The following is a 19,339-nucleotide window of genomic DNA, read 5'->3' as shown; positions in this document are numbered from 1 at the left end:
TCTACAATTTAAACGTTGAACAAGGAATGAATATCCAATCTGCAGATTGTGGCAGTACATCACCTAGCATGAAGACAAGAAAAGGGGATGCCTCACAGGGGCAGTGTGAAATTATTTATGCAAATTATTATAGTTTTGCTCAAACAGCCTCTTCAGTTGCAGAAGAGTTAACACATAAATCATCGGACAAGGTCATGAAAGACTCTACAGGATCGGTTGAGGAAATAATTTCAGTACAGCTGAAGGCCATATTGAAGAACTATTCCAAGTTTCAGTGGTCAAACATTCAGAACCTACATGTTGATGCCAGGAAAGAAAAATGTGGGTGGTGCTTCTCTTGCAAGTTTCCTGACGATGATAGGGATTGCTTGTTCAACATGATTGATGCTGGTCCTGCTTTGGATGGTTTTACAAGTGAGCTGGTTGGTCTTCCTTCAAAAAGGAATAGGAAAGGCCATCTCATTGATGTTATGTGCCATATTCTCTGCACTGAATATCGTTTGCACGGGCTTCTTCTGGGCCCATGGCTAAATCCACATTATTCCAAGCTTTTGCATAAAAGTGTTCTGAAAGCATCAGATGTTACCTCAGTGAAAAATCTGTTGCTCACGGTGAGAATATTCAAAATTTTTACTTGTAATATTGTAGTTGCTGCAAAATTGGGTTGTAACTCAGTATATAGGATTAGGTTGGCGGGACGGGATCCAGGGCATTATCTGGAGATCTGACCCAATTTAAACTATAGCCTGATGAGCTCATCTGGAACTCAATTCTATACTAAATACCTTAAGTGCAACCATCCTAGTTACAATGTGTAGACGGCACAATGTAACCAAGGTTATATTTACAAAAAGTATTGTAGGAGTAGAATATTTCTTAATATATCGATACATGTATAGATACTGGATATGTATTATCGGTCAGTTTTCTGTTATGCAAAGTTTCAGCTGTTAACAACCCTCATTCGCAAATAAATATTTTTAGTTCACTGGATATTGGTTTGGAGTGACAACAATTGCAGCAAATCTTGTAAGATGATAAAGGCTAGCGTTGCCATACTATTAAAACAAAATCCATGGGCAACTACTACCTTTGGTTCATTCATTCATAGAAATTAAAAGTAAAATTAAAATAGCAGAATGCTAAAAGTAAAAGTAAAACTAAAATAGCAGCACACTAATGTTTTTGAAACATAATGTAAGACTGTAAAAGTCGACTTGGAAATAGAACCGAGTTTTGCATGGTTGAAAGTGGCCTCATAGCAAGGGAATTATTTTTTCCAATTTGGTCTTTTCTGAATTTGCTTCATCTTGAATTTCTTAAGTGTCATCTTATTTGTTGCAATTTTCAACAAGTTATCTGTGTTCTCACTCAATTACTTTTTTTTTTGTGTGTGTGTGTGTGTGTTTTTTTTTTTTTCCCAACAAGTAATCTGTGTTCTCACTCAATTACTTTTTGTGTAAATTGACATTGTTGATGGGTGTGCTGCAGTTAGAGTCAAATTTGCGTCCTCTTGCACTTTCGCCAGAGTGGCTAAAACATGTGGATTCTGTCGCTACAATGGGTTCTGCTTCTCATGTTGTGACCAGTTCACTACGCTTGTCTGCTAAACACGGGATTGGTAAAAAACGGGCTAGGTTTTCGAGTATGGATTCTAATCCTTCTTCAAATGCTACCTCTGGATTGATTTTGTTTTGGTGGAGGGGTGGTAGGCTTTCACGTCAGCTGTTCAATTCGAAGGTTTTGCCTCGCTCCTTAGCTTCCAAGGCTGCCCGACAAGGTCTGCAAGTTCTTTTCCTCTTTCTTCTGTTTACTTTTTCTTGTTTTTTCAACTGAATAATCATTCTGAATTTGTTTGAAGTCTAAATTCTGCAGCTGGATTTACGAAGATACCAGGCATACTATATCCTGACAATTCAGAATTTGCAAAGAGAAGCAAATATGTTGCTTGGCGTGCTGCTGTTGAGACATCAAGAAGTGTGGCGCAGCTTGCTCTCCAGGTATGTTCCCCCTGTTCAGTGACTTTTACTGCTAACTTTTAATTGTGGGCTTGTTGCATTGGCCAGCTTGGCACACCTAGCATGTGGGTTGGTTTGCTGATAGCCTGCCAGGCCAAGGTGGCTGAGGCTGAAAATCCAACTCCAAGTAAAATTATACTTTCTGAACTTGGCTGTCAATCAGTTGCATTTTCAAAATAGTTGTTTTATGTCTCAATTATGTACAATGTAGTAAAAGATTGTTATAATTTCATTTATATTACCAACAGTCGATTATGATCCGAAGTATGGGTCCATTTTGAGGGTACAAGAAATTGATGCGATATCACTTGTTATGATTGACCTGACTCAGTTCTTTCCAACACTCATTATTTTTCAAATATTGAATTAATGGTCACGATTTATATGTTTACTGAATTTCTCGGGCCATTATTTAATGTTTTCCAGGTTAGAGAACTTGATACAAGCATTAAATGGGATGAAATTGAAAACACTAAACTTCTGTCGGCAATGGACAAGGAATCTAGAAAACCAGTGAGGTCATTCAAGAAAGTGATAATCCGTCGGAAGGGCACGGAAGGAACAATGGTAAAGTATCTTCTTGATTTTGGCAAGAGAAGATTTATCCCTGATATTGTTGTGAGACACGGATGCATGCTTGAAGAATCCTCCAGTGGAAGGAAGAAATATTGGCTGGAAGAATCTCATGTTCCTTTGCATCTCTTGAAAGCTTTTGAAGAGAGAACAATTGCCCGCAAGTCCAGTAAGATGAGTTCTAAGAAACTTTATGAGAGTGGTAGAATTAAGAAGACGACCTCCAAGAAAAGGGGATTCTCATACCTTTTCTCAAAAGCAGAAAGATCTGAGAATTATCAGTGTGGGCACTGTAATAAAGATGTCCTGATCAGGTACTATAGAATTATTTTATTCTATGGAATTATCTTCTCAAAAGTATCCTTATGGCTGTGATTTTTATGCTTTGATAATAATCATATATTTATCTAAAAAAGAATGAAAATTTGAAAGACCTTATAATATGTTAAACTCAAATTAAAGTATAGAAAATAAGTTGATAGTTATGGTTGTCTTTTATTATTAAATCAGAGAAGAAAATATAGTGAAATTTTCAATTGCCTAGGTTTGGCAGTATGCTGCCACAGGTTTCCAAAATAGTCGGGGACCTCCTTGCAATTGGTGGATCTCGATGGAATCTCACAAAAAAGTAAGTATAGAATAGCAGGAACTCTATTTAAGTTTGATTCTTTGTTGGATCATAAAAACTCACTTTCTGAAGATCTCTTCCATCTTCTCGGGTTCGAACATTAATTGGTGGATCTTGATATCACCCCTAAACTAAGGAAGAAAGGTTAATGCTAGGTAAGTCAATTTTCTTGGGCAGTATTTATTTTCTCTAAGTTTGATTTACTCTGTCAAAAATCAACCCATCATATTTTTATTTCACTCTATTTCTCTCTCCATTGTCAACGACAAGTCAACTAACCTTTATACTCTCATACCAATCCAATTTTGCCCATTCAAGCTCATTTTCACCTCTTCTTAGATGAACAGTGGTCCTCATTTTTTCTGTCTATCACATCAATTGATACATAGAGGAAGCTCCCTCATGTCCAAACTAATCAATCGATTAATGCCAAAAATCATTTGTACTATACTGACCGATCCCAATCTGAGCTAGAAGGAAAAACAGTCAAACAAAAGAGTTGAGAGAGGGGGGAGGGGGGGAGGGGGGGAGTTATTTCATCTTCTCTGTTTTGCTCTGCTCACTAGCTCCAAAATCATGGTGAGTTGATAAATCTCTACATATCTGTGGTACTTTAAGATGGTTTAGTTTAATGGATTGTGGCACATAGGCTGCTGGAAACCTTTTCCTGAAGGATCTGTATTCCCTTGCAGACAAGCTATTTGCTCAGTTGGTACCCAAAGGGCACCCTGAGTAACCAAGAGGTTGCGAGTGCAGTCTAGTTGAGATACACTAGTGTTATGGTTTTTAAAGTGGCGATGTCTTGACTCCTAGGTTCAACTATCTTTTGATGTGGGCCCTATTCATTCCTTCCAAATCTAAGAATCATAGGGTTGAGTACCTCTTCATACCAATCTTTGTATTTCCTCTTAAATGTTTCTCTCTCACTCACAATTCTGCAACTGTTTTAATGTGACAATGTTCATTGTAAGGTCCTTGCAGTGAACCTACCATATAAAGTAACATGTCAATTACCTTCCAAATCTAAGAATCATAGGGTTGAGTACTTCTTCATACCAATCTTTGTATTTCCTCTTAAATGTTTCTCTCTCACACACAATTCTGCAACTGTTTTAATGTGACAATGTTCATTGTAAGGTTTGTGCAGTGAACCTACCATATAAAGTAACATGTCAATTACCCTACAATTCTCAAATTTATTATAGAGCGGTGCAAGCAGCTGGTTCAGAAAATAATAAAGTGAATTTTCTAATATGTTTATGTTGGCTTTAATGTTGGTTCAGGAGATAGTTGAAAGAGGGGTTGAGAAATATAAGGTGAAGGCTGGTTCTTTTAGGAAGCATCTGTTATTGCACCCTCTCTCTAAAACTTTGTTATAATTATACTGTTAAACTGGGAGTTTAATGGTGATTAGTTTGATCTTGTGAGTGTGCTGTTTATTATTGGAAAGTTTCAGGATCGAGTTGGGACTCGGAGAGAGAGACGTATGGCTTGGGTTTGGGTGAGAGAATTTGAAGATGGGAAGTGGTGTTTGATGACGATGGAAATGTTGGTTGGCAAGAAGGGGCATAGCGGGGCTGGGTGGTGTAGCCGTATAGGGAGGTGGGCTTTGAGATATCCAATTAATCAAGCTGTTTATCGTGATAAAAGAATGTAAATAATGGCGGTAATAAGATAAGTTATGGATTCTCCAATAACACCATTGGGGATTACTAAAGGTGAGGGATGCCCCTGCTTAGTTCTGACAGTCGACAGGAAATTGCTGAACCTCAGTGGAGGTAAAATGTATTTTTCCTAGTACATATCAATTTAGTTGGGTCCAAACCAACAGTCTACGGACTAGTAGAAAACAGAAAATATAAAATAACTACCTTTTAACTTTCAAAGTGTGAAAAAAAAAAAAAAAAAAAAAAAAAAATGCCGAGGACCAAAATAACAGTATGAACCTATTTTTACCACCTCCACTGCAATTTGTTGGTTCATGCATTCTCCTTTGGATTTCCCATAAAAGTTGCCCAGTTTGAAAGTCACTGCAAACAGCTTTTAACTTTCATATATTACCTTTTGCAGTTCTAATGTGAATACAGATACTGTGAATGGAGTGTAGATCGTAAAATTGATACTTCCTAGTTGAATCTTAATGCATTAAATATTGCCTCCTTCAAATAGTTGGGTTTTTCTAAATGGACTGATAAATTGGGACAAGTGGTATTTACTGAACATCAATAAAAGTTTGTATAGAGATTTCTTAAATTTAAAAGAAAATCAGTATTGAACAAAAAAGTCCAAAATATTCACGGGAAAAGAATAAAATCATTATTTAGCTACAATCTAACCAATGATTTTCAGTCTTTATCTTTTTAAAAATATTGTTGGGTATATAATATTTGTTGAAGGACTTAAATATTAAAGTTACACCCTCTCTAACAACTCAAGCTTTCAGAGTAGATAGTTTTCAACAATATTAAATTTTTTTTTTTTTTGATAAGTAATAATAAATTAAAAAAGGCGTTCAATAGGGGAACGCGTCCCGTAGACATAAAAGAACCCGGGGTCTAAGGCCCCAAAGAATCCAAAAAAGAAATTAAATCAACAGAAGAGGAACACGAACTTCTGTTCACATAACTAAAAAGAGAACGAAGAATAAAAAGTTTTAGAGTCGCTGTAGGCGATTCCTTCCCTTCAAACATTCTAGTATTTTGCTCTTTCCAGATGCACCACCAAATACAATGAGGAACAGATCTCCAATAAGCACGAACACTCCTACTCACACAACGTCTCCAAGCATGAATCAGCTCCTTAGTAGAGTGTGGCATTACCCAACACATGCCAAATAGGCCAAGAATGAGATTCCAGCAATCGCGCGCTACAGAGCAATGCATTAGGAGATGATTGACTGACTCCCCATCCCGCTCACAAATGCAGCACCAGTTAACAATAAGATTTCCCCTTTTCCTCAGATTATCGATCAGCAAAATCTTACCCCAAACAGCAGTCCATACAATCAACAATATTAAATTTTGATTGGTCATATATCTTTGTTTTCTAATCTGATTTAGTCACTCTCCGAATGAAAGGTTACCTCTTTTTCAAGGTGAATGCTTTTGATTTTGGTTATGATCTCATGTCTAATTGATGTAGGTTTATATATTAAAGTATGTGTATGTCTATTATATTGGCGGTCAAATGGTTTGGTATTAGGGTTAGAGTCAGTGGATGTGTTCAAGTTTAATCAGAGTGTTTAATCAGAGGCCTTGTCTGAGTATTTGCTAGACCTTGCACAAATTTTTACTGGGTAAGTATTTGTCTTTGCTTTCATTCTCTTGATGTAATGATTTGAACTTGAGACAGGATGCCAGTACTTTATTAGATGTTACTAAAGTCACAACATTTGATCTCTGCAGAATGTAAGCATGAAGGTGTGAGCTTAAACAAAAAAGATTTTACTTTTATGGGAAGATTATCAATATTTGGGCCATAAATTATTCTTTCTTGTAGCATTCAAATTCTAGGTTAGAATGACAACTAAATGAGGCATCCTTTCCTATCATTGCGTGTCATAGCTATGTGTACTGTTCTTCTAGAGGATAGATGAGTTTTCTAGTTTAATCAATTGATGGAATTCTTAAATTTAAATTGGTTATATTATCTTTTAATGCCTCAGAGTGAAGATACTAAACAAATTATTTTTGTTAACAAAAGAAATATTCCTAGAAACGGACTGTCTTATATATGCCATTATTGGCTAAGATTTTTTTATTTTTATTGTTTGGGGGTAAAAGGGCGTGAAGAATATTACTAAGAAAGGAAGTTGAGGGTTGAGAGGATAGAAGGGTGAGATGCCCTTCGAAATTGGAACTAAAATTATTAAAACTGAAAAATGAGCTGACAAAATTTAGCTTATGACAAACAAGAAGCTGCACCTAACAGATAAAAGTCAAGGAGGTTAGAAAAGAACATGTGAGGCAACTATTCTTTTGTTTAACATATTGGTATTGGTGATCCTAGGAATCTTAGTAATACCCCCTTTGACTAAGAACAAACAAATCCACAATCTCGTTCATCAAATATGTATATTGCCGCGTAGCAAGATTTCTTTAGAATCTCATCTAACCTCACAATTGGTCTCCTTTAACAAAGCAATGAAATCCCATAGAAGACGCCTCTCTAAGGCCTTGAAGAGCTAATTTTCTGCTTTGATGCATAACCTGCCCCAACAGGGTTGGAGTGTTACTAGATTGTTCCTTCAAAATTTTTGAAAGACCTCCAATATGAAACTGCTTCAGATTACTAAGTGAATAGCATTTGAATTTGATTCTCCCCTTGGAGTAGGAATTGTAGTACTATGTTAGGCCTGGAGGAGGTTGCTGTAATCTTTTCTTGCATGTTGATGCTCAAAGGCATTCCTCTAGTTTCTTTTATAGTGGAGATCCCGTACCCAACACACTTCTTCTGAAGAAAAATTATCTTCACAGAGTCTATCATTTCTGTTAATCCAAATTATCAAGATTTGGAATTACTTCAGATATATCACTTTAACCAATTCCTTGAAGAGAGAGGTAAAGTAATGAATGAATCTCCAAAGGGTGAGTTATGAAGCTCCAGCCAAAGTAACGAGTCTTCTCCATGAGTAAGAAAATTGTTGGTGGTCTCTTTACTTCCCTGGTGAAATAATACTTATTTTGTACAAAGTGCTCACTGGGCCTTCTAGCTTTAGGTACCACATTAATATTGACTCACTTGTAAGCGATGGACTTCCGAACAGCCATGAATTTAGGGGAGCCATTCAGTTTAAAAGCATTTTCCTGATTTAGAGGGAGAAGGATTACTTCTCACACGGGAAGCAAAGGGAAAAGTCAACCAAAATTTTTTAGCCTAAAGTTCCTAGTCTGCACTCTTGAAGAAAGTTATTTTCAAGCATGGAGAAGAGTGAAGCAAGCTAATGACACAGATGTTTGAGAAATTAAGTTCGAGACCCACTGAGCACAGGTTGGGTTAGACTACGATACACTGTCTGCGCAAAAAGTAAAAGAAAAAGAGAGAAAAAATTATACTTGCGGGTTTTTATTTATTTATTTAAGATTGGGTCTTCTAAAGGGGGCCTCTTTTTATTTTAGGGATTAATAATCATCCATTATTTTGCTGAGAGATACTTGGCCCTATCAAGTTAAGGAGCCAAGAATGATCACCCAGTCTTCTTAATCTAATCTCATTATTTTTGCTGAGAAATACTTGACCCTATAAAGCTAAGGAGCCAAGAACAATCGCCCAGTCTTCTCATCTGATCTCACTATCAGTTGTCATGTCTTAAAAACTTTGGCTATGCCGTTTCTTTCATCGTGTGTTCTCTAAATAGTAGGAGGCAACCGACTATCCCTCATCATGAAAGGGATGCATTGGATACTGATATACATATATATATATATATATATATACATATAAATATAGTTGTTTTCCCTTATGAAACGTAGTGTCATGTGTTTTATTGGTTGCTTATATGCCTTAGAGTTAACAAATGAAATATCACTTTTATGGAATGGTGCATGATACTAAACAGAAAATTCTGTGGTGCAGCCAAGTTTGAAGCAATAAATGCTGTTATCAACTAATAATCATGATGAATTATTTTGCACACCTTTTTTTTTTTTTGGTTTATTAAATTATAATAAGATGTACTTCCTTATTATATGTCAAAATTTTATGGGAAGATCACCTGAAGAAGAAAGTGATGACACCTATAAAATAAGTCTTCAAGTGCTACTACTCAAATTATGCACATTTGTTTTGTGCTACCCTGCTAGTCTGTCAGGGAGATTTATCAAATGTATTAAATTTATCATGGTATTTGATGGTATTATGCAATTGTCAATGCTGAAGATTTGGCATAACAATGTAGTTCAATACTGAACCTTAAATAGAGGCTTTTGTCCTGCCAATTGTCTTCCACATCTATTGAACCATCATTAGTGTAACATTATAATTGTTGTGGCAATTGGTTGTTATGACCTTAAAAAATTTCTAGACTTCCTTCCGCTTGTAAGCTTGAATAAATTATTTCAATATTGGTTAGCAGAATGAACAATTCCAGCAGATTTGGAATCCAACCTTGAGCAATGGTCAACTGGTTTCTCTAAGTTATTTAAACTTCCTGTCAATTTTTTCTGGGGCAATATGGCTCTTGCTGTGCTTTAAGTGTTTATTTCTGAGATTTTAATGTCAACTGAAGAAAATAACTTGCTCCCCCTATCTCTCCTCTTTTTTCTCCATACCCGTTGCTGATCTTAGGTTCTCATAATATCATGGGTTTTATTATTCTTATTGGTGTTATTGTGTTTTACTTTCTAGGGAATTAAAATAATTAGGCTAGGTGACCGGGGCTGTTTTTTGAGCTCTGATGTTACTTTCAGCTTGCAATAGATGTAGAAATTGACTTCAATAATTTTGGTGATGAAGCTGACATTGGTGAGTGGTGGTGATGGTTTTTGGGGAAGTTTAGTAGTGCTTTTTTCAGAAGGCTATCATTGATGGGTTGATTAGTTTGTGGATGAGGTGAGGTTGAAAGTGTAATAAGGCGTGATGAAGTGCTTCTGATGTTGGAAATCTTCTTTCTTAAAATAGCAAGGATAAGAAGTGTGGGTGAATGATAATGTGGTGTGTGAGGGTAAAGAGGTGCACTGGAATGTTGTTTCATTGAAGATTTCATGATTGGGATTTTGGGTGTCATGTATTTTGAAAAGGTCCTGCGGGACTTGGGTTATGAAGGATGTTATGGTTTTGAAGCTAAGTTAAATGGTTTATATACAGTGAACTCCTTAATGTTTTGGTTAAAATTGAGGTTGATCTCCTGGAAAAAAATTGTTGAATGCCTCCTGTTCCCTGTGAAAGTGGTTTTTTTGAACTCGGGTGGTGGTGATGCCAGTGGATCATTCAATTAGTTGAAACATTTGTATTCCAAATTGATGCTCATGTATAGGAATCCACCAAGTCGAAGTATATATGGGTATTTGCTTTCTTTATTTTTCCCTTATGGGTCCAGTGGAATGGGTCTTGTATTGATCAATCTTTGACTTCCTTCTGAATTGGTGCTTCATTGCCATGTACAGGAATATCTGAACTATTTTGAATGGGACTCCGCATGAGCTTTCTGGACTTTGGAAGGAAGAAATATAAGAGTTTCTGATAGTGTAGAAATGTTTGTAAAGTTGAACTTTGCTTACTTGGGGATTTTCTTCTTTGGAAGATTTAGGGTTTGTGACACTTTTTGTGAATTTATAGATACTAGATAGACTTAGATTATCAGTTTAGTGTTTTTCTTGCTCATGTGTACCCCATAATTACATAGGTTTTCCCACTTTTTTACTGTAATTCATATTTATATCGCACTATTTAATTGTTTTATTGAAGTCAATTATATCTTCTTATTCTTTAAAAACAAAAAAAAAAAATTCAGATGCTATTTTGACAAACTTGTAATGTTACCAGTTGTATAGTTAATAGATTAAAGCACATCAAGTTCTATTTCCATTCTGTCTTTGTGTCAATTCCATTTTAATTTGAAATCTTATTGATTTCCATTTCTTCATTTGCAGGGAAGCTGTCAGCTGCCAACATTGCAAAGGTAAATAATTGAGTTTAAACAATATGTTATGGTTTCTTGATTTTTGATCCATCCTCTTGAAATGGTTACTGTTCATGGTGGCATTAATTTTGTGGAGAGAATTTTATTGGTAGGGGTGGCATCTTCTGGCCAATCCAGGTTTTTATGCCTTAAATAGTTTATAGAAATGTTGGGTTCCAAATATTTTTTTAGAAACTTGTAGGACACTTTTTTAATTTTAACCTCCCCCCCCCCCCCCCTCCAAGGGTGTGATCTTGGTGAATGTTCTTTCCTTTTCACCAATAATGTTAACAATGGCTAGATCAAGTCCTAGTTTCGAGTTCTTGCAAAGTGCATGATTTTTTTCTCTCTCTTTCTTTTCTTTTTTCTTTTTTATTTTTTATTAAGTTGGACTCGAGATAATTCAATTTTAGTTGAAGGGATTTGTACCATACTATATGTTTACCTTTTGCTTTCTGGGGTTTAGTGGCCTGATCTGAATGCTTTTGCTCTTTTGATTTATTTATACTTTCATTTCTTAATGGTTTTCTCTCAAATTATTTAATTTCAACTCCTTAGATGTTGGTTATTTGTTGATTATTCTTCATCATTTACTGTATTATGATGGTCTTATGTTGTCTTGTTGCTTAAAACAACTGAAGATATGGGAACATAAATCATTTGATCTTCATCTGTTGTTCCTGTACTTTTTTGGTTCACAAAGTGTACAACCAAAGCAGGTCAGTTTAGGGCTGCCCCATTTTAGACTAGGTTGTTTATGGATGGTTCATGTTATCTGGCATCTTGGTTAAGGTCGGTTTTGTTCTTTTAACAACCATTATGACAGCTTGATGTGCAACCCATAACTGAAATTTCCACCTCGACCTTTAGGCATGGAAATATTGTGGTGTTTTGTTGCATGTACTAAATATGTGACAGATACTATAATTGTTGCTAATATTAAATCAACCCACTGTCCATTCCTTTTCCTTTTTGAAAATCAAGCATGTGGTTCCACAATTTTCTATGTGAAGTTTCGGTTTATTTTATTCTTCTTGCTATGATTCTGAGCTGCAGGTTGTGAACTTCTATGTTCAAATTACATGGCCAGTCATTCTTGGTCATCTACCGCCCTTAATTAAAGTGTATTGCCCTTAGTTAAAGTGTATCATTACTATTGCTGATAACCATGGTCCAAGAGACCATTTTGAAATTGGCAAAAGTGCCAAAAAGCCCCTTGAACTATTTCAGAATTGCAGAAAACCTCCCTGGACTATTGCTTGTTGCATATCAGACCCTAAACTATCAGAAAGTTGCAATGTGACCCCCTGGTGGTCACCGCCGGCTGCTTTCCGACGATTAGAGAGTCACGTGACTTTAAATGACATATAAACTTTCAGGGGAAAAAAAACTCAGATAATGACAAAATTGCCCTTCCATATGATTGGTATACCCCTTCCTCTATAAGCTCTCCAATGCATAAATTTATTATATTACATATATGTTTACATATAAATTTCAAGTGAGTATATATATGTTCAATGTATATATATATATATATATATATATATATATATATATGAATACAAGCAGACCTCCATAAATACACATTGTATGGTCATACTCACTCATATAAACCCTAGAAAAAAAATTCACAATTACATATAAAACTCTATATCTATACACGATTTGCAATGGATTTCCTTTTATTTTTTTCCTCACTCAAAGGTAATGTTCAGAATCAAAGTCTTATTTCCTTTTATTTGTTCAACAACTAAGCAGAGTATAAAAGAACATGTGCACTACCAAAAAATAAAACAATAAAATCATCAAACTACTAAACTTTCCATTATCAATCTAGAAGTAAATCCCACAATAAAGGAAAAAAAATAATCGAAACCCTAATCTCCAATAAAAACCCTCATTGATTGGGTCCCAAAAAGGAAAGAAAAAAAAGGGTTTTTATTTATTTATTATTTATTTATTTTATATAGAAAACCTGAAATCCAACCACATCTTATATCTTTGAAATTACCGGGCTTCGTTTAACTTATTGGGCTTCCGATAATTCTCTTCGATGCGCTTGGTGATCAAAAGCTGTGTGTTGAGAAGCTTTTAAATGTTGGGAACGTTGTAGTTCATATCAGCGATTACAGAGAATTCTTGATCGATTCCAGATTTCGTGGTAGAGACAAAGTCATTCGATACTATGGCCGCCATCGACGTCGACACCAAGCAGTTAATGACGGCGGAAGGATTCCTCTTGATGACGATGGTGGGAAGCAACAGTTGGAGAAAAGGAGAGAGGGTGTGGTGGGAGTGGCTTGAGTGACACATCGGTGACCCGAAAGCTGAAGAAAACCCTAGCCATGGCCGCCACTAAACACACATACACACACTGGTGTGTGTTGTTGGCTCCGGCGAAACTCTCACTCAGACACTGTGCCTGTGTTTAGATATATGGTATATAAGTTAAGTTAATGAAGACATTTTTGGTATTTTGTATGTCTGATTTTTTTAATTTTCGGTGACTGCCAAGGGGTAAGATGCACCCTTTTAATAGTTGAGGGGCTGATATGCAACAAGCAATAATCCAGGGAGGTTTTCTGCAATTCTGATATAGTTCAGTGGGGTTTTTGGCACTTTTGTCTTTTGAAATTTTAGATCCTTGTCACTTGTACTTAATCTTGCATAATTTTACTAATTTGATGTCTTAGAATTTGGAACTTCTAGGTGGCTTGCTCCCATGCTAATTGGTCACTGCTAAAATCTTATTATACCTCAATTTGGTGGCTTCAATAATTAAACCTGTCATATTGGTTGACTTTGGTACTGCTGAATTATGAGTTCAGAAAATGTAGTCCTTGCTTTATGTATTTATACTTAACTTGGGAAGGTGAGATATGTAAAATTTGGAATATATACCAATGACATTTGCCAGTCTTGTGTGAAGATCAGAATTTTTGAAAATCTAGATTACCATGTGAAAAATTGTTATTTTTTGCTAGTGCCGGGTGTTTGTGATTCAACAAAGCTGTGAACAGAAGTGATGAGTTAGTGCAAGCAGATGACTTGATAAGTGGTATGGAAGGCTGCAAGGATGTGAGCTGTATCTTGTTGCTATATCCATTCCAAAAACTGTTGAGAAGACATTTTTTCTGTATACTCTTCAGCCGTCCTTAAAAGATTCTATAGATCTTATAATTTCTTATTTCTTTTTTCAGAATACTTTATAATTCATTCTTTAAAGATAGTTGTACAAAAGAGTTGAGAAACATACGTCTGAAAGTTGGCTCATCCTGCTCACGTGTCTTTCCAATACCTTATTGTCTTGTAATCCATTTTAGTTCCATGGCCATAGATGTTTTCTTTTTTTATTTTTCTCCAATGGTAAATTCACGATTTGCTTTAATTCACCTACACCATGATTGAATGATAAGATAACCCCAATTTCTCTTTATTAATTCACCTACTTTGGTTAAATTTCATGATATCTTTGTTGCTCTATTACTCGCCAATTTATTTATGATTTAGCTGCTTTAATTCTCTATTCTTTTTTTGTATGATAACTTCATGATCTTTATACCAGCGGTAACCTCTCTCTCTATATATATATTCTTTTTTTTTTGTTTTTGGTTGCTCTCTTATTTGCTACCTCAATGTGCCCTTCTTTCATTCCTGAACCTTTGCAAAATTTTGTTGTCGAGGAATATGTTTAACTTGCTACGCCTTCTCAAGACCATCGAGCGAAAGCCTATTAGATCAAGGATCTAGCTTTTATCAAAGCTCGAAAAATTTTGACCCGTTTTTGGCTTATGGGCTGTGGACTCTAATTAGTCTCTTGTGGCCTGATATATAAGGGTGCTTAGGGTTTGGAGTGGGGTAAGAGAGACACTGAAATTCGTACAGAAACATAGTGAGGCTGAAAACTTGTAATCTCCCATTTTACACATAGTGAAAACTTTCGCCGGATCCCAACCGTGGACGTAGGCTGTTGCCGAACCATGTATAAATCTTTGTGTCCTTTGTGTGGCGTGTTTACTTTTCTGTCGTGATTCTTGGTTCAACTTGGGTTCGTTGTGTTTGTCATAACAGTTTCAAATATGATATGGATTAATGGTTTTATGTAACAGAATTTATTGTGACCACCTAATGTCATTTGTTTAAAGTTTTCCATAGAGTTGTTATCTTGATTTAGTTGTAAATCACTTTCAGGCTTTTTCCATAAAAGGCATGTAAGGAAGTCTTCTGGAGCCATTACTACTGGATGTACATATACATGCCACAAATGCCAGGATAAGAAGTGCGTGAAGATTGATACCAAGAAGGGAAAATCGCAGTTACAAAAAAAAATGAAATCCTCCACGGTTGGAAAATCGCAGTTACAAAAAAATAAGAAATCATCCTCCACAGTTGGCAGGGCACTGCGATCTAACATCAGTAAAAATGCCTGCAAAGATGCACGAACAGCACAATCACAAAAGAACAGAAAAGATTCTGTAGTTGTATCTCTGCGACGTTCTGCAAGGAAAGTCAAATGTGTGTCACTTCAAAATAAGAATCTTGAAGGACAAAAGAAAGGGAAGCAAATGAAAGCTCCAAGATGGAAGAAAGGAAAAAGAATGAAATCCAGAAAAGGGACATCAAAAAAACCAAAGAAAGTTGCTTGGCAGAAGAAGAGAACGCCAGTGTATCATACTTACTGGCTGAATGGTCTTCGTTTGTCTAGAAAGCCAAATGATGAACGAGTGACGCATTTTAGGAGTAAAAAACTTATTGACCCTTCTGAACAGTTGTCCGCCATCCTTGATCAACCCAAATGCAGTCTTTGCTGTGAGCGAGGATTTACATCTACATTAACTTATATTGGCTGTGAATTTTGTGGAGGTAACTTGCTTTCTTTTAACATATATTTTGATTTTCTTTGTCATTTTAAATATAATATTTGGATTCCGATAAATTTCTTGGCTGTTGAAGCAACAAACTATCAACTCATATATTTCATAATACAACTTTTTTTTTTTTTTTTTGTCTTAATAAAGTATTTCATAGTAGTTTTACAGTGTCTTAATTTATCATGCAGATTGGTTTCATGGGGATGCCTTTGGGCTTAGTGTCGAAAATATGGGTAATCTTATTGGATTTAAGTGCCACAAGTGCCGTAATGGGACTGCCCCTATCTGCCTCCATTTGCATGGGATGAGAAGTGATGAGGCTCAATTGGGTGAGTTGAAAAGTGATGAGGGCATTGCATGTCCTGAGGAAGTATCTGATGTCGTTGTGCCTCCAAATAAGGTATTCATAGAACAGAAATTTGAGTCAGATGAAGAATCAAAATTGTTAATGATTGATGAGTCTAGTCATATGGAGCAGCAATTAGGGAATGTTCCAAATTCAAATCAGACAAACATCTTGGATGCAGAAAATGGGCACTTACCCATTAGCGAAGAGCGGAAAACAGAGGCATTTCAAAATTCTGATGATAAGGATTGGAGACCAGATGTATTGTTGAGATCCAATGAGAGTGTTTTATCAGAAGGGAATACAATTGAAGTGGGCAAAGGACATGTTGTAACTGTGAGTACTCTTGTTGAGACAAAACCCCCACCATCCAAAGCTGATGTGGATGTTATAGACTCAGAGTTGTTGTCATTGGAGCATAACAATTCAAAGAACAGTTTGGTAAAAACAACAGGCATCATGGGGTCGCTGGGAAATAAATCTCTTATTGACTCGTGCGAGTTGCCTCCACAAACAGTTCTCGGTTCCAGTGAACTACTAGATGGCGGAGAATAGCTGGTGTAGTACATATTGTTATACCTATAATTTGACTGATGTAACGAGGCTGCCAATACCATAGAGGTATGAAACATTTGTGAATCTTCTAATGTCATTGAGGTGCTAGCTGAATTTGAAGAGCTATAGTGGGATAATTCACCTAAAATTTTTAAAAATAAAGAGTTGATTTGAGGATTTAGGTCCCTTCTTTCCTTGATGACCTCGGACTGACTTTTATAAAAGAATACTGCAATTTCTACCATTGTTTTTATGGTGGAAACTGCTACCTTGGCGTGCCATATTTGGTGTTTGGTACAAGGATGGCTAATGTTTTGTGCTTGGTGAGCATGTATGGGAGTGCTTTGGAGATACATTTGCATGTCTGTTGAACATTTGCATTTACATTCTTTGCTTCCAATTTGATCAGCCAGATTGGTAGCATTTTGTCTTTTCAAACAAATCAAAACAGTTATATGCATCAAGGGAGCTTATAGGGCTTGGAGTAGCTATTGAGCGGTGTTATGAAGGCTCAACATGAACACCTTTTATAAAAGAATGAGTAATGGTAATGTTACATTTCGCCTTGACATCTGACGAATTTCATGAGTAAAAGAAGATGACCATTGTGCTCCTTTGGGTGATCAAAACACTGGTCATTGTTAAGTACTGTAGTTCATTTGTATATATCATCTGTGAATATGTTAAAACTGACCACATTCTGATTGTTAGTCGATTTTATTTGATACAGTAGTCTTATGATGTTCTTATCTTTTGTCATTTTAATCACTATTGATGTCGTAACTTATTGCTTGTGTACAATGTTTTCAATTATATATTTTGTAGGTAAATAACATTTTTGGTTACACATTATGTTCCATTATTGGGAAATGTGTGTTCAAATTAATTCTAATATTGATGTATATGCTTTTAGATGTCTAATTTAGGAAGTATTGGTTGTAGTTCATTGTTTATCAGTAGACTGGCATATATACCATATGTTTGACTCAAATTACATAGTTGCCTGCAAATTTCTGAATTACTGTCACTTTGTTTAAAGGGTAGTGGGTATTATCTGGTGATATTGGTGGATGTTTTGACACAACTTTGATTTTATGCACTCGCTATCTTGCCCTTGTGTTTTTATGACATAAAATTGACATGTTTGGTAAATTGGATGTAGTAATTAGCAAAGATGGTTGGCTTAATAGTTTATGTGGGCTGGCTAATCCCCAACCTTGATCTCGCCATCTTTGGAATGGTATGAGATCTGTAGAAATGGAATTTTAGATACTTGAAGCTGTTATTAAAGTCGAAAGTTCAAGTGTATGAACTGTGGTCGTCATATATTTAAGGTTCCATTATTTGATTCATGTCCACTTTGATCTTCCAACTATAATTTAATGCAGATGCATTTACTTTGTTGGAATTCCAGTAAGAAAACAGATTGTGGTTTATAGCTCAACTGAGATTGTGTGGTTGTGAAGTATACTGGTAGTTATATATCCTGTACTTTAAGGGAGTAGTTTTAAAATTACTTGTGGTTGCTAGTTACATGTTATTTAGCCATGTAAGCACATAATGTACACATGCTGAGTGCATGATGTTCTGCGGTGCTATCGCCATTTCCCTTTCCCAGTTGCTCCACTAGTTTACATTCTAACTGGTTCCAATTCATTATTCTTTATATTGCAATATATAGAGGTCTAATGAGGGAAGAAATGAGAAGATTTGTCATGGATTGCTTTATTTGATGTTTTAAATGAAAGTGCCACTTTTCAGATGGTGTGATCTGGGAGCGAGATGCAAGGTTACAAATATATTCTGGTAACACTTTTGGCTTTTGCTACATTTTTGAGCTATAGTGTAGATATACCATGATCTTATGTCTGCCTTAAATTTTGAATTTATTCTCTTTGTTACATTGGTTATGAATGAAATAATACATTTTGATGATTTTCGTAGATATATACACTTGAGCTGAATGAATGTACAAGTTTCTTGGATTGAAGGAGATTTGACAGGATCGAGTTTGAAATCTTTTGTGCTTTTTCTTCATTATTAGTAAATATTTATAAAAATCCATTTTCTTTAGCTCATGTTTCTAAATCTTTTTGGGTACATTTTCTATTTCATTACTCCTTTGATGATACTAAGGTTTTTAAGTAAAGAAAGCCATATCCATAACAATATATGTTTAACAGACGCGTGTTCTATGGGCATAACATAACAGATGCAGCTACAGGAGTGGTGGCTTACAACTATTCTACGATGTTCCGAGACACATTTAATATTTAATTCCCATAAATTTGGATGTGATTTAAATGATTCTGTTGATTTTGTAAAGAGGATTTAATATGTCTAATGGATTTCATGTTGAATTTTAAGCCCCGTCTGTATGGATGTTTACTAATTTTGCCTTTAACTATTTTAATGATGACCATTGAGTATTTTAGCTTAGGAGGTTATATGAGAAACATGTAGTAAAAGGGGGTTTAGTGATTTTAACCCTTCACATATTGGTATCATTAATTTTCACCATACCCCTTTTTGTATATTTAGATTTTCTTAAAGTTGCTCTGCATATATCCATAAAGACAAAAGTACTTCTCTATGCTAACTTGCATTATGGAGTGCAGGGTAATTTGTTAAGTACAATCTGCCTGTTAATGTGCTAAGTTCTTGATCTGGTGTCTTCGATATACTTTTTGAATTTGGTGAATCTTGACACACTGAAGATTTAGTGGT

The 19,339-nt window shown here is 35.6% G+C and overlaps 1 protein-coding gene across 1 annotated transcript in view; it reads left to right on the top strand.

The window, feature by feature from the left end:
- LOC132311467 (DDT domain-containing protein PTM) overlaps positions 1 to 17,380 on the top strand; it is a 28,156-nt gene extending 10,776 nt beyond the window's left edge. Inside the window, exons 4-10 of the mRNA XM_059809372.1 lie at positions 46 to 611; positions 1,492 to 1,780; positions 1,876 to 2,000; positions 2,445 to 2,905; positions 10,809 to 10,837; positions 15,032 to 15,703; positions 15,900 to 17,380. Coding sequence (XP_059665355.1) covers positions 46 to 611; positions 1,492 to 1,780; positions 1,876 to 2,000; positions 2,445 to 2,905; positions 10,809 to 10,837; positions 15,032 to 15,703; positions 15,900 to 16,612 — 2,855 coding nt within the window. The 3' untranslated portion in view covers positions 16,613 to 17,380. The remainder of the gene's footprint in view (positions 1 to 45; positions 612 to 1,491; positions 1,781 to 1,875; positions 2,001 to 2,444; positions 2,906 to 10,808; positions 10,838 to 15,031; positions 15,704 to 15,899) is intronic.
- Positions 17,381 to 19,339: the final 1,959 nt, after the last annotated feature.

Source organism: Cornus florida, unplaced genomic scaffold (genome assembly GCF_030987335.1).
Source record: "Cornus florida cultivar Cherokee Brave unplaced genomic scaffold, ASM3098733v1 CherokeeBrave_3.0.0_Hap2_Chr06, whole genome shotgun sequence".
NCBI classification, from domain to species: domain Eukaryota; kingdom Viridiplantae; phylum Streptophyta; class Magnoliopsida; order Cornales; family Cornaceae; genus Cornus; species Cornus florida.
Note: the sequence above shows the minus strand (reverse complement) of the source record. Positions and strands in the feature narration are given on the sequence as shown.